The sequence below is a fragment of the Columba livia genome, chromosome 9 (genome assembly GCF_036013475.1).
Source record: "Columba livia isolate bColLiv1 breed racing homer chromosome 9, bColLiv1.pat.W.v2, whole genome shotgun sequence".
NCBI lineage: Eukaryota > Metazoa > Chordata > Aves > Columbiformes > Columbidae > Columba > Columba livia.
This window is the reverse complement of record NC_088610.1, coordinates 22,377,976-22,392,889: the sequence shown is the minus strand read 5'-3', so window position 1 is coordinate 22,392,889 and position 14,914 is coordinate 22,377,976. Positions and strand designations below refer to the sequence as shown.

Sequence of the window (14,914 nt, the reverse complement as noted above, 5' to 3'; positions counted from 1 at the left end):
CACCACGTAGTCTTGCATGGTGCTGCTCAACTTATCATTCAAAAAAATGTCAACGTACATTTGCTTCAGTATCTTAACCTTCTCACGGCTCGTAAAGATCAGTCTCTCCTACTTCTCTTCTGTGGTGTGTTTTTATATTAGCAGTTCATACCCTAAGTTCTCTGGCAAGTTCCTCTTTCCCATTTTAGGGCCTCAGTATTTATTCAGAAGGTCTCCTGAGGCTTCTTGATTCATTCCAATCCTTACTTTACTCCACAGTCTGTGCCAGTTTGTCTGTAGCCCCATGTTTCTCTAAATATTTGCCTGCCTATAGCCTGTGAAGTCGACCACCTGAGGAGTGCTAAGAAATTCACACTCCTTTTGGATTATATATTCTTGAACAAGCGTTTAGTCTGTGTGTATTTGGGTTGAGCTGATGCTGAAAGTACTGCTTCTCCCAGAAGCCATGTCTAAATATGCTTGGTTTGTGTACCAGCCCTTTGGTATGCACAGAGCTGGTGTGCTCCCAACTTTGCCCTATGTACATAATCCCTTCTACTATGAAATTAATTTCTTTGGTAGGTGTTTGAGAAATTAGTCAAGAACTCTCAGTGCCTCTGTTTCCCTGTATGCAAAATGGAGACAGCACCTCTTTACATTTTCAGAACCTAGGAGACTTCATTTACGGAATTTTGCAAGCTACTTTAGATCTTATCTGGAAGATACTATAGAAATATTTATAAACATGACTTAAAAAATATATCCCCTAGGTGAAAGTGTTTATGAGCTCCTGCTATGCAGGCAGTCAAAACAGCTGAACATAATTCTGCCTCTGGCTTTAAGATGTTTTATCTGTTAAATATATATGTCTGTAATTATACAGGTGTTAATATATTATGCATGTATGCACTCTGTACTAGCAAGGCTGTGTTGTGGTTTTCATACTGAAAATGTGGAAAAGTTTACGTTCACACACGCTGTTGTGTTCTGCTTTGACAATGTGACATTAAGAAACACCTTGATGGAAGAATGATGGCAGTGAGGGTAGTAGCAGCTCTGCTCCAGAAGCTGATGGTATAAAATTGGCGTGATCTTGTTTAACAAAGCTGTGTTTTGGTGTAGTTGAGTCATACTTATTTAGTTGAGTACAAAAGCTGACACTATGAGAATATTTTGATTCCAAGATATTTCTTTAGTGTATGTATTGACACATTGTGAGCTTTCCATAGGACTTACAAAATGTGCTCATAGTACACAGGAAATATTAAGTATTTAAAAACCCCCACTCTTATTTATAAAAACATGCTTGTAACACCGTTTTCATTTGGGCTTCGTTTTTGGGGGGTTTGGTTTTCTGCAGCCTCAGGCCTGCGAGTGGATGTCAGGTGTGCTCCAGTGTTAAGAACCCATGCTCTGATTCTGAAAGGCTTCCTGGGTCAGAACCTCAGTTATCATGGATGCTGAAGTTAAAGCAGTTTATACTCATGTATTTAAGATTGACAACATCTTGAAGTACTTTCCTTAAAGAGGATATTGAATATTTTGAAGGGATTCCTGATCTGTTATCAGCTTAATTTGTGAGCTGTCATTCACTCCCAGTTCTATCTGTGAGTACAGGGCTGCTGACATTACTGAAAACATAATCTCTACCTGTTAAATTTCAGTAGGAAAAGATGGTGATGACCACTTCAAAGGACTAATTTGAAACTAAATTAGTTAATATCTGTAGCAAATGTTAACTTTCTTCCATTAAGGCATTTCATATAAATATATACATATATATATATATATGTATGTATGTATATGTATGCAAACAATATAGGCATGTGCTGGAAAAGTAGAAAATGGTGAATCTACTAATTAATTAAGTGTTCTTCCATGGTCTTCTAATGTTTCCCAAAAAAGAATTGTAGAATACAAAATGATAATGCACTGTGATCTTTTGTTTATTGTTGTTTTGGGTTTTTTTGCAGCTACAAGAAAACCAAGATGAAATCGAAAATATGATGAACTCTATTTTTAAGGGTATATTTGTTCACAGATACCGGTAAGAAAATGCATGCTACAGTAGGCTCTGCTAACAAAGTATAATCATAAATAATGTCAAGGGCAGATTCTGTGTTGATTTTTCTTCTGATGTAATATTCTAGATGCCATAAAAGCAGTATCAAAACCCCTGAAATTATGGAGAAAAAAAAAAAATCTAAGTGTAGCCCCTATTAACTACACAGTAGAGCAGTTCACACAAATTTATTTTAATTCAGTAAAATGGTTTTGAAGAGTTGTGGGAGACAATACAGTTTAAATCTTTGTCTTTTAAAAAGAAAAGTTGTCCAGGGTGAGAGCACAAACATGACATATTTTAAGAACAGTCAAATGATCACTGTATATCCTAAGAGGGCAGTTTTGGTTCTTGGGTTCCTCTGCTCTGCATTTCCTTTTATCTTTCTCAAGTATAAGCAGGAAATTTCTGATGTTTCCACCCCAAACGCTTTATCCACAACTTCAACTGTATTTTAGGCTTTTTCGTCCTTAAATTCCGTGAGGGCAATCAAAAGCCTTAATTCTCATTAACGTATATTTTTTTTGTTTGTTAATTGTTTTGGATGTTTGTAGCAAGAACATTAAGATGTTTTTGTGGTGCTAGCACATCAAAAAGGGTTTTTTTTAATAGTTAATATGCTATGTGTTGTGAATACAAACCCACACCAGATTTTATATATATATAGTCATGTGTGTGTGTGAATGTATTTATGTGTGCACTTCTATTTACTTTGAAATCGCATAAACCAGTAAATTTGGACTGGTGCATGCTATTTTGTAGTATGGTTTATCAGAGAGCAGCAGTCTTTCTAAATAGATTTAGGGTTGTTTTGCGTCTCAAGGTACCTCAAAGCATCTGCCACATCTTGGTGAAACCAGCTCTTTAAATGTTAATTGGCTTAGCCAAATCAAAAGATAAAATTAAAAGGTATTAAACTGTGTAATTAACCTTTCAGATTTAAGTTCTGGTTTAAAACTTTACCATTTATGAAATCTTTTAGAAAAAAAGCAGAAAACAAGAAATGGTGTATGAGAAGAGGGTGAGAAGGTGAAGAAGAACCCCTAGTTCAGGTGGGCAGAGGGATTACTGTAGTTATGGAGAAAAGTGTGCAGGAAACCTGGAAGGGGCCTGTGCTACAAAAAATACATGAGCGTGACCAACACAGCAGAGTTGGAGCGTGTCTCTTCAGTACCCAGGCCTGATGCTTGAAAGAAAGTTCATACTATAGCGGTTCTGGGAGCATCCATCCAAGGAGATCAGAGGTCGCAGCAAAAAGAGGTCTCTTAAGAAGACAAGGGATGTAAGTGTAGTGATTGCTCACAAAATAACATCTTTTCTTGCATGCGTATGTCACACTTCTGGTTTTTCTTCAGACGTAATAGCCTTATTCTGTCCCACACGTGTGTGGGACAACTTCATTTGCTACCCAGTTGTTCCTTCCCGTACGAGGAAGTTGTGAAGGAGGGATGGTGAACTGAGAGGGTCTGAAAGGTCTGAGAGGCAATGGAATTGGTCAGTAGCTTTGGGCTACATGGCAGCAGAAGGATGAGTACACATGGTCAACAGGGAAATTCGGGTATTAGCTCAGTATAGCACCGACACTACTTTGTTATGAAAGCAGCTTTTGTGGTGTGTAGGTAATAAAATGTTAAAAATCATATGCAGAGTTTTTTTCTGTTTCCCCCCCTTCAGAATTTAGCGTATTGTATCAAACAAGAAGGTGCTTTAGAACATTTTCCTAGTATCTCATGCTCTTGTGTGGGGTTGGAAAAAATACTCTACCTTTTAATGGTCTGTGTGCCATTGCCCTTTATTTCTTTGTAAATCCTCCTTTGTAATGCTGGTTTCTTTTCATACCTTCTGCTACCACTAATAAAGGCCTGGTTTTGCTGATACTGCTGTAACAAAGGCTAAATAAGCTCTGTTTGTCTGTGTCCTGAAAAAAGACGCCCAGGCTGACACTGTTAGACCACTGGAGAATTTACGGAAATCAGCCAAGTCGTGGTGTGCTCTGAGCAGGGTGGGTGACACCATTTCTGCCACTGTCTAGAGATGGCCAGAAGATTCAAATTCTGGTGTCGCAGCTATGCAAGAAAATAAAGGGGGAAAATTAACTGTATTAAAAACTGCTATTTGAAGAGAAAACCAGGGCTGGGCGTGGGAGAGAAAAATGCAAAGTATTTCAAACTATTATCTGCTTCCATAATGTTTCTTAAGCATCCCTTCTCTCAAATAGTTCAAATGATTTATAAACTTGACATAATTTTACAGTCTTTAGCCCATGCACAAGTGGTAATGATTTCCAAAGAATGTTATTTTAATTATTCCCAGAGAAGAAATCCCTTTCCATAATATGATTCAGACTCTGCCACAGTGATTCATGCTTAGTGACCTTTGTAACTGAAATAGCAAGTCCTTGATCTAAACACAAAGCTCCCCCAAACTGTTTCATTTGGAATGGAGCTGTCTTCCTACTAGTAAGCTAGGGTTGCAGTGAAGTTACATGTTTTTTCTGTAGACTGGCTTACAATTTATTGGGAAATGTTAATGCTCACTTCTCACATTAAAAAAAAAAAAAAACAAACAGAAATAACTAAACGAATTTCTAGATGCAGTGTTGGTGTATTGTTAGCAGTAGATCTGGTCCAAAATCTAGATATTCTTAATAAACATGCAGGAGATGTGCCTACCTCATTGCGTATTTCTTTATCTCTTTCCCGAATCACTTTTTCTGACTATTTTTGTATCATCTCTAAAACTCAGAGTTAGCATCATAGGGGAGAGATGTAAGAACAAATCTAGTTAGAGTCAAGTTGCTGAGCTTATGTTGGTGAGTATAAAGTAGATGGCGATGGTGACTATGGTAAATAGAACTTCAGGGCCATGAGGGTAATCAAGCTCTAGAACAGGTTGTGCAGAGAGGCGGTAGAATGTATGTCCTTGGAAATACTCACAAATTGATTGTACAAGGCATGTGTAGGGGCCTGGATGTGGTGATGCTCAGAGGTCCTGATCTCAAAATAACCAGGTTTGTGCCTTTGTGAGTCTAATTACCTTTGGTTATGTAGTAGTGAGATAGTATACACTAGGTCAGGGAAATTAAAAGTAACCTTTTTTTTTTTTGTCTGAAGTTAAATGAAAAATTGCTTACAGGATACACATATATTTTTTTTAAAAAAAGAAAGGAAGGTGAGGCCTTTTTCTTAATTTCAGTTGTATCTGCGTACCAGGGATTACTTTGAGATTGTTGCCACATAGCTTCTCAGGTGTCACAAGTATTTACAAAATGCCCATCACGCTCAACAGTTACCTGAGATGTCAAAATTTTGGTTTTGCTACTTACCTGCTTTTGACTTAGCAGTGAGTGTGTGGACATGTTTCCATTTCAGAGGGTCAGATAGAGAAAAATGCTTATTTGAGTCCTACTTCATAATATCTTTTCCTTTTGAATGCTAAAAGAACTTTTCATCCAGATGTGAATGTCCAGCAAAACAGAACTGTTAGAGTTGAGACCTCTGGCAGACCTCAATGGTGACCCTCAGAGGGATGGACACAATGGTTTTGTGAATTTATGGAATGTAGTGAGCCTGTTCTGAGGTATTACTTTCGCAGTACTGATAATTAAGGTAAAACTTGCCAAATGTAGATGCCATCTTTACAGAGAAAATGCTTCCATCTCCTTCCAAGGTGCTCCTTTCCCTCCTACTGAGTAAACAGGGTGATGGTGGCAAGTTGCATGTGAGTTCCAATCTAAGAAACAAGAATGTTGCATGAAAAAAGGGAGAGGAGATACCAGGTGGAAGTCTGGTGAGAAAGCAGCGATGAGATTGAGAGGATCAGGGACCAGTCAGTGCAGGAAAATGAAAATCCAAACAAAACCGTAGAAAAATCCTTTTCCCTCCCCCTAAATGTGTTACCCTAAGGAGGTGAAACATTCATCTTAGTGACAGGAAAATGCATTACGTTTTTATGTATGTTGAAAAAGCAGATAGAAGTTACAAGACCATTTGTCGCGTACAGGCGTAAAAAAAAGAGAAAAGCAAAAAGTTGCACCTTTGTCCTTGAGTGAGTTTGAACTTAATATTAAGTTTAAAAACTCACTTCTCTCTTTCTTCCAAAGCCGTGTATCATACTTCATGTAACAAAGGTGTTAATATGGTAAGTCTTTGACAAATGCCGGTTTTAGTGATGTGTAGAGCTACATCTTGAAACTCAAGTCATACTTTCAAACAATAGAATTCCTTGTTCTGACAAGAATGTTGGATAATAAGCTTGATTATTGAAATAGCTACTTAAGTAGCCCCCTGTGTAGAATTACTTAGAAATGGGAGTGCTGCTCACTAGCCCCTCCCAGGAGCAGGATATGCAGAGAACATTCACCAGAATTTTTGGAAGTGGCCTCTTAACGTTCTTCCCTCATAGTGTGCTAGTTCAGCTCCAACAACTCCACTGGTCATGTTAGCCAAGGAAGGATGCACAAAGTGTAGTCAGGCATCCTTCTGGAGCTTCCAAGAAGTCTGGAAGCAGTCACTGCTCTGTAGGCATCTCCACCTCTTGCCTTGCATGTTTGCTATGGCTTGTTTTAAGTTTTATGGGCCTGCCTAGTCAACCCAAAGTCAACCAATGAATTTCTTACCCAATGCCCTTTAAGAAGATGCAGCATTCGGGGACTCTTTACTGAGAGTAGGAAAATAGGCTGTGAATTTTGCGGCGAATCGTTTACTGTTTCCCGTTTACCACGTGGACATTACTTTGCAGTTTGTGCTGAAAAGAAGGTTAAATATACTTTGTCTAATATTTCTACATCTGGCATTATTTTTGTTTTCTGTGCCGGACTAGATTCTGTTCCTTTCTTAGAAGTATTTGGCAAGTCAAACTTATGTCACTAATTTATAATTATGATAATGCTGATGGTATGATTAGTATTTATATGTTCTTGAGTCATCCACAGATAGTGTATGTTGTCAAAAAACTAAGCAATTCATAGTGATTCTGACAAGAAGCTAAAAGTGTGTAAAAATTAAGAGAATTATTGTTTAATAACAAACAATTGATCACATGCATAGAAAAGACATAAAGGCCTTTTGGCTGTGTCGTGTTTGATACAGCATCATATGGGCATGGAATCTGTGTTAGTGATTCCTGCAAGACTAATTATCCTTATTGATAATAATACAGTTACCTGGAAGATGGTAGAGTGGGAAATTGGTGTCTCACAAATTCTTCTGCCTCTTTAGCAACTTGAGTCTGTTTGCTAGTCTCACATGCCTTATGCATGATTCTTTCCCATTTTCAGTTATACTGAAGATGTTATATTTTTATTGTACTGCTTCTTGTAATTAGTTAAATAGGTTTATTCTTTTTCCTTCTTATTAGCAGCTTGGTGTTTGTCCGTAGTGCCTGGGGATCCCTCAGAAGCTTTTGAATCAAGAGTCAGTTTTTCCCTGCCTGCCTAGGGAAGATTGGATGCATTCTTACAGAAAAGATAAATTCTCCTGATTTTTGGCTGGCTGTGCTGCATGATTAAATAGCTGTTGACACTTGCGTTCTTTTGGGGATTGCTATTAAATCCTTCCAAAATGCTTTGCAGTTAGTGAATTTATAAGGTGGTGAAATAACCTCCTCGGAAGTGAGGGCTCAGGCTGTCATCCCCTAGTGGAAGTGTCTTCATAGCTACTTTGTGGTGCTGCCTGTGTGCTTCCCCTTTTTCTTCTTCATTTGTACTTACCAGTCTTTTAGATTGTTCTTCAAGTCTTGCATTCTTATTCCATCCACCTGTATTTTGTTTTGAAAATAGTTTAAAAATAATTCCATGTAAGAGAATTGCTAATCTAGTTCACTGTGAAGTCATATACAATTAGACATATATATGGTAATATATTCATAGTTTTAATTAAAACTTGTCTTTGTTGTGGCTGCACTCCCTATAATGAGTGCAGTTTTTATGGTGCAAATCCTTGAATGTAATATTTTAGTGTATTCATCCTTAGAGTATCTAAAACCTGCTTGAGAGACACCTGGTAGGAAACCACTTATTTAAGGCCCTACTCTGCTTGTAATGTGACTTGTGTACATTGTGGATTGACAATTACCATGGTTTTGAGGTTATAGAGTGTTCAGGGAGTCTGACAGACCACTTTAAGTGATTCTGTTTGGAAGTTGATAGAATTGGTGTGTTTCACACAGGTAAAGAGAGAAAACGATAGTGGGTTGATGGCATTTCTACCCATTTCCCCCTCATGTTCATTCATTAGCTTTAAATGTATGCTTTACGCTGTTCTATCAGTGCAGTTTCCTCCCAGGAATTTGAAATGTAATGGGAAAAGCAGAGGCTTGACTGTAGACATGTCACATGTAGTCATGTATGATACTGCAGTTGCTTGCCATCTTCATGTAGGAACGGTGGGTTTTGCCTTAGTGTCTGGAAGATCAGATGCAGTAGAACGGCATCTGTGGAGGTGAACCAGTTTGAAGACTGGAAGTACATCAGAAGTTACAACACGGAGTAATCACGGTTTTGTTATGCTATTTTGTGGGTATGCACTTAGGCAGTAAGTATCTTAAGCATAAAATTGAGGGCATTTTATTTATATTTTGTAAAATTGAAGACTTCAGGAAAAATACAGTTTCTCTTGTTTTGAAATTATTCTCTTGATTGAAGCTTGGAATTTTTTTTTTTTTTCATAAATTAGATTTCATGTGGGGGTCTGGTGCTGTTTTGGAATTAAATGGATGCTTATTACTTTTCCAAAAAGATTTTTTCAAATAAAAATACAGAACAAGAGTCTCAATTATAAGCCAGACCAGTGTTTGCAAAGCATCAGGCATTCCCTTCTTCTCTACAGCGGCTCTTATGTTCCTTTTTCATTACAGCTGAATTTTGAACTGTGAAGCAGTGCCAGCTGGAGTGGCACAAGCAATTTCTCATAGTAACAGATGTCTCAGAGATGAAATTACCAAAGGGCCAGATGGCCCCAATCCCTTTTCTCGTTGTTTAACCGTCGTTCATTATTAGTAAATATGCCATGCTCTGTGTCAGGCAGGCAGGAAAGTGCCAATCAGATTGAGATCATTTCCATCCCTGATCTCTTTAGGTGATCTCTCCAGGCAGTTTCCTGCTGCCCCTCTTCAATAAGCAGCTGATAAGCCTGCCCGAGATATGTCTTTGCTTCTTCCATCACTCGCCACAGTCAGAATGTAGAAAAAAGCAAGGCCACTGGAAGAAACCTATTGAAACATAACCATCCTCATGGATTTTGTTCTAGGGGCTTTCATGCAGCACATGAAACAAGATCTGTTTCCATATGAATTCCCTTCTGTCCCTCTGGCAGGCTCCAAATAACATTTTCCACCTTGCAGTCGTTCTACCCCATAGTTGGAGACAGGGAAGCCTGCGAAGCGAATGTCAGTGACGGTGTTTCAGAAAAGATTGTCGAGAGTAGGTTTGCAGCTTGGATTCATAATTCTGTTTGAAAAGAGGGAGGTAAAAGACAGACTAAGAAGCAAACTATGCTGAGAATTTTTGGAGATAGTGGAACTATATCTGAATGTAGAAATACTCAAATTATTATGTAGATCAGTGAGCTCAAGGACATAAAGGAACAGAAAATCAGTGAGAGAGCAGTGAGAACAGTGACAGGCCCTACATAGTGAAGTTCATCAAAAGTAAAAGCAAAATACTGTAACTAGGGCAATGGGAATGAGAAGTGAATGGTATGTGTCTGTAATCTGATTGATACTTTTTTCTTTTCTTGTTTCAAATTAGTGATGCTATTGCTGAGATTCGAGCTGTCTGTATTGAAGAAATTGGTGTCTGGATGAAAATGTACAGTGATGCCTTCCTGAATGATAGTTATTTAAAATATGTTGGTTGGACACTACACGACAGGGTAAGTATTGTGTGTTATTGTACATAGCAGAGTGTGCTGAAGCTAGCTGCTGTTATACTGCCCAAGACATGTTTATTATATCATCTTTGATTTGTAAAGAGATTGTTCATTTTTCTTGCCTGTTATTTGCCTTTTGACCAGCTTATTTCAAGGAATGCAATTAAATTAGGATACAGTAGTCCTAAACTGTGTGCTTGGTTCAAGTGCTTTTTGTGTTTTCAGTCTCCATTAGAATGTCTTAATAGAAATGTTTCCATGGTGCTTTTCTTCTGAGGACAAGAGTAAGAGAGGTCTCCTTGGATAGTTCCTGAGAACCTTTGTGTCCGAAGCAGAATGGGAAAGAGATTTCCAGATGTGTCTTCCATTTACATTGCCCAATGTTAGAGGAAAGAAAACATCTCAGGGTCCCCAACAGACACCACTGGCACTGCAGCCTGTGGAATTCTCATCAATTCATTTTCTCTTGAAGAATCTCTTCAGGGTTCTCTGTAGCTTTTACTTCAAAAAATTGTTGAAACACCAGGTGGAGGCAAAATATTTATATCCAGAGGTTCTTTCTTATCTCACCACACTTGGTGTCTATAATGTTCCTCTGCTGGGTGGCAACAGGCCTAAGTAGCGTTTGGTTCCTGCAGCCCATTTCTAACGCTAATAGAACAGGACTTCACACTTCTGACTGGGTGCGGTTTTTGTACATCAGGCAGCAAATGGGACGAGCCATCCTCCCACTCTCATCAGAACCACTAGAAACACTTGTTTTACTCCAAAATCTTCTAACATTATTGAAGGAAAACAGATAAGACCTATCTGTACTGTTGAAACGCTCATTAAATTCCAGCATCCTGATTCAGACTATTCATTTTTTCTAGGGAAAAAGTAAAAGTTTGCAAATTCATTCCGATGACTTGCATATCTGGTAGTTAACAGCTGATTCTTTAAAAAGGTGATTTCTTCAGTGACTTCAGACAGCATATTAACGTTCAGGATGTGACTCGGTCACTCTTGCTGAAGTCTGAACAAGATCAGTTAGAAAGATGGCAGCTTTCACTAAGGAAAGAAGCTGCCGCTGGTTCTTTTGCTTTATCTATGGGTAGCAAGGATCTGCGTCTTACCTTGAATCTGGAATCATCACAGGGCTTTGAATCCTCACAGGGATTTGAGGGGCAGAGCTGCTGCTCCATATGTGTACCTCATTTTTAGCATTGGTGTGCCTCACTAGGAGTTGGCTTCAGGAGGTGGAGATCATTCTTCGACTTACCAAATCATGAGGGACATCAACTGAGGTCAGAGGATTGGGATTTTAGGTGCGATGGAGGGCTTTTAATTAAAATTAAATTGTCCCTTGATTGATTGTAGTGGATTTTTTGTAGCACCTTCTGTCCTAGCAGAACATTTCCACAAAGCAGCGCTTCCAATGGGAGAGCAGAATCTAGCATTAATAATAGTGTTACACTTCGCAACTCTCAGTCCCCTTCTAGTAGCTGTGAAGTCCCGTCATTTCTCACATAACTCCCTGGAACCATCTGTGAAATGCAGCCATTCCTCAGGGTGCCTGTGGCTGGTGTCAGCTTCTCACATGGGTACCTGTCACTTCCAGCTATTTCTCATGTCATGTCCAATAGTTTCTCACATTCTCCTCAGTTAGCTTAACCTCAGGCCAGGGTCTAGTCATCTGCCTGCAGCCTTAACATCTAATTTAACCTCAGTTTTTAAAAAGAACTGTTATATCATATTAGGAAAACATTTAAATTACAGTGTTATGGTAAAAAAGAAAGGTTTTCCATCTGGACCAGACACAGGAGAATTCTAGCAGGCTACTCTTCCGCCTCTGCTTGCTTTGTAATATTTATCATTGCAGGCATCAGAAGTGCCTTGTGGTTCTCAGTCTTTAAATCACTAGCTAATCTGTTTAATATTCTGATAAACATAGTATGTGATATTTTTGTATTGATGCAGTGTATGTTTAATGTATAGAGTGAGACAGATTGTAAGTAGAATAGAGGAAGATTCAGAGGCAGGTGAGCCATGTTCAAAGGCTGAAAAAGGAGAGAATGGACAGAGAGACATTTGGCGAGGCACAGAAAGGAGGAAGGCAGTGTAATTGGAAGAATATATTGAAAAAAAAAGATGGAATAAGAGACGATTAAAGACACAAACCCTCCAAAAGTACAAGATGCCTTCATAGCATAAGGCAACAGTCAGATGGTATTTCCATTTGATGGGAATGGAGGTCACCCCAAAATGATGAACTTCTCTGGAAGCTTGGTACTACAAAAAGGAAAGGAGGCAGCTGTGCAAGAGATTCATGAGCAGTTTCATATTCTGCTTCAGATGACACACAAATTAAACCACAGGGAAGACACAGTTCTTAGGCTTCTTTGTAGTAGCTCCAGTGTAGTCTTTGAACGGTAGGATAGAGAAGTTTAGTTCTCTAATTTGGGCAGTCTCTATATTTTGTATGTTTATCCTACCTCTGTCCCAGATTTCAGATCAATGTCTATAGGGGTTTTTGTTATTTACATAGATTACTTTCTTATTTGAATGTGAGTTTCTAGTTCTGCCTTTCTCTCCTTTTAACCATATTTTTCATTCCTGTGGATCTAGGAGCATAAATTAAAAACATCTAAAATTATAATATAGTTGCATTTAAAAAACCTCCTTTAAAAAAAGAAAAAGTGTTAAATCAAACTGTCCAGTCTTAATTTTCCTGCCTCATTGATGCATGGAACTGATTTGAAACCATAAGTGTGTCTCTAGATACCAAGACAGTCATGGTTCTTACAGCAGTTCCTAACACAGAAGAAAAGGCCTTTTTCTCCTTCGCATGCCTCTACTTTACTTATTGGCTATTTCTGTGAGAGGAGTGAAGCCAAGGTCCTCTGGAACAGATGGGATTTTAATACTTCATTTTGATGACATCCTAACTTAAAAGGATTAAAAAATAAAGCTTTATTAAGATTATATAGAAACTGACATTGAACTGACATAGCACACCTTTAATTGCCATTTCTGGAGCTGCACTATCCCTGAATGTTAAGAGAAGTCTGGTTCTCATTGGGAAACGATGAACTAATACTCAAAAGTATCAGCTGTGTGGAACATTAATAAGAATGTAAGCTGGCTCAGTGCCAGGCTATAGATCACTGTGAGTCTCACCCAAGAGTTACAGATTGTTGATTAGCGTGTAAAAACTAAGAAAACGTTGTGCTTCCATCAGCATGGATTCATCTTCGCAGCTCTGCCATATTAAATAGAATTCTGAGTAGGGCACGAGTGTCCCAGACAAATGCAGACTCCCCACACCACTGCATGAGAGGTGTATCTATTGCTTTTTGCTTTGTTAGCAGCAGTAACAATGTTTCCTGAAAACTCAGAAGTGTCTGAAGGATTGGCTCAACAAAAATAGGAACAATATTTGAAATGTTTATCATTTAACAGTGTTGATAAACATTTGATATTTTGGTTTTAGGTTCTGATTTCCAATGGTAATTAACAGAAAGCATTAATGATTAAGTATTAGTGTGAAGCATTTATCATATTAATGAAAAAGAATTTTATATAACAAAAATAATAAAAATACATAATTAATTATCTAAAAATGCTTTGAGAAAAGTGGAATTACAGGAATAATTAAACTGGAGAAAGAGGCATGCATAGAACCGATGACAGTGTGGGTGAAGTCGGGATTTTGCAATAATTAAGTTTGACAATTATGATTTGGACAAAACTCCCAATTAAGTGTATTTTTCTGGAAGATGAAACTCCAGAGAATGGAAGGTCTTAGTGGTTAGAATGTGGATAATGCAAACGTTTTGTCCTTTATTTACTCAGAAAACAGCAAGGCTTTCCTTTCAGATATGTTCTGTCTATAGAGCATAGATGTGACTACACAAAAACGGCTGGAAAGTGATGCTCATTTTCTTTAACAGAATTAAAGGTCGCACTCTGTGCTGCCTTAGGTTGACTCATACTCACCATGAGCTTCAGCTCAGAATTGCAGGAAAATGGGCTAAAATCTACTCTGGGAAATATTTTTGCTTATTCCTTTCCTGCTTAAGGCAGAGTTCCCTGTATATCTGCAGTGTTGCTCACAGATGATCACTTTTTTCTACAAAAACCCTCTAGTATTGGGTTTTCCACAGCTTTTTTGTAGCAGTTTGAGTGCTTAACAATGTTTGGTGCTGAAAGTTCTTCCTCACTTAAGCTGAATAGTCTGTGTTGTAATTTTAATTTATTATTTCCTTTCCTACCCACTGTGCACCAAAAAAGTGACAATTACTTTTTTCCTCTTCCTTCAAAGCAACTTTTCTTTGTTGTGCTACAAAGATATTTACAGGAAGTTTTCTTCATTACCTCTTGTGTCCATTCCATACTGTGCCCAGGCCTCTTTCATTTTATCTTCCTTCTGGATTATGTATTCCTCTCGTACTTGACCTCCTAGTTAATTCATTTGTTCAAATAAGCTAATCTCTTAGCTAAGTCTCTTCTTGTAGCACTGCATCATTGTGTTTGCAGCTTTGACCCTGGCCTAAGTTCTTAGGAATGACCCCAATTTTAGCATTCCCACCCATTTACTTCCTTGCTAGACAGGAAACGTCTGCTGTGTTTCTTTCCCCCAAGTGTTTGGAATGTTAAAACCTCATGTTCCTTCCATGATTCTCATAGTTACTCCAGAAACATCTCATGTCTGGCGTGTTGATGGTCTGTTGGACATCTCTTTTCCTCCATTCCGGACCTGAGAGCAGTGTAGCCGTGTGCACCTTCCCTTCTGCCTTGCTCAGGTTCTTCTCCAGGTCATGGCTGTTCATGCTTCCCTGGGGGTTCCTGTCACTAATCTCCCCTGACTCTATTTCAAAACCTTTACAGGATTAGCAGGCTGATGTGCAGAGGCTCTTCTGTCTTCAAAGAGATTAATTCCATCCTTGACCAACAGTGTAAAAAGGTCTTCCTCCTGTCATTTGTCTGCTAAGAAAGGCAGCGGTTTCCAGGGATTGCCTCTGTC

General features: G+C 38.5%; 1 protein-coding gene across 5 annotated transcripts in view; it reads left to right on the top strand.

Moving 5' to 3' along the window:
• STAG1 (STAG1 cohesin complex component) overlaps nucleotides 1-14,914 on the top strand; it is a 174,395-nt gene that overhangs the window by 103,236 nt on the left and 56,245 nt on the right. For all 5 annotated transcript variants that reach the window (XM_065073078.1, XM_065073076.1, XM_065073077.1 and 2 more), the window contains 2 exons: nucleotides 1,953-2,026; nucleotides 9,789-9,912. In XM_065073078.1, the coding sequence (XP_064929150.1) occupies nucleotides 1,953-2,026; nucleotides 9,789-9,912 (198 nt within the window). The remainder of the gene's footprint in view (nucleotides 1-1,952; nucleotides 2,027-9,788; nucleotides 9,913-14,914) is intronic.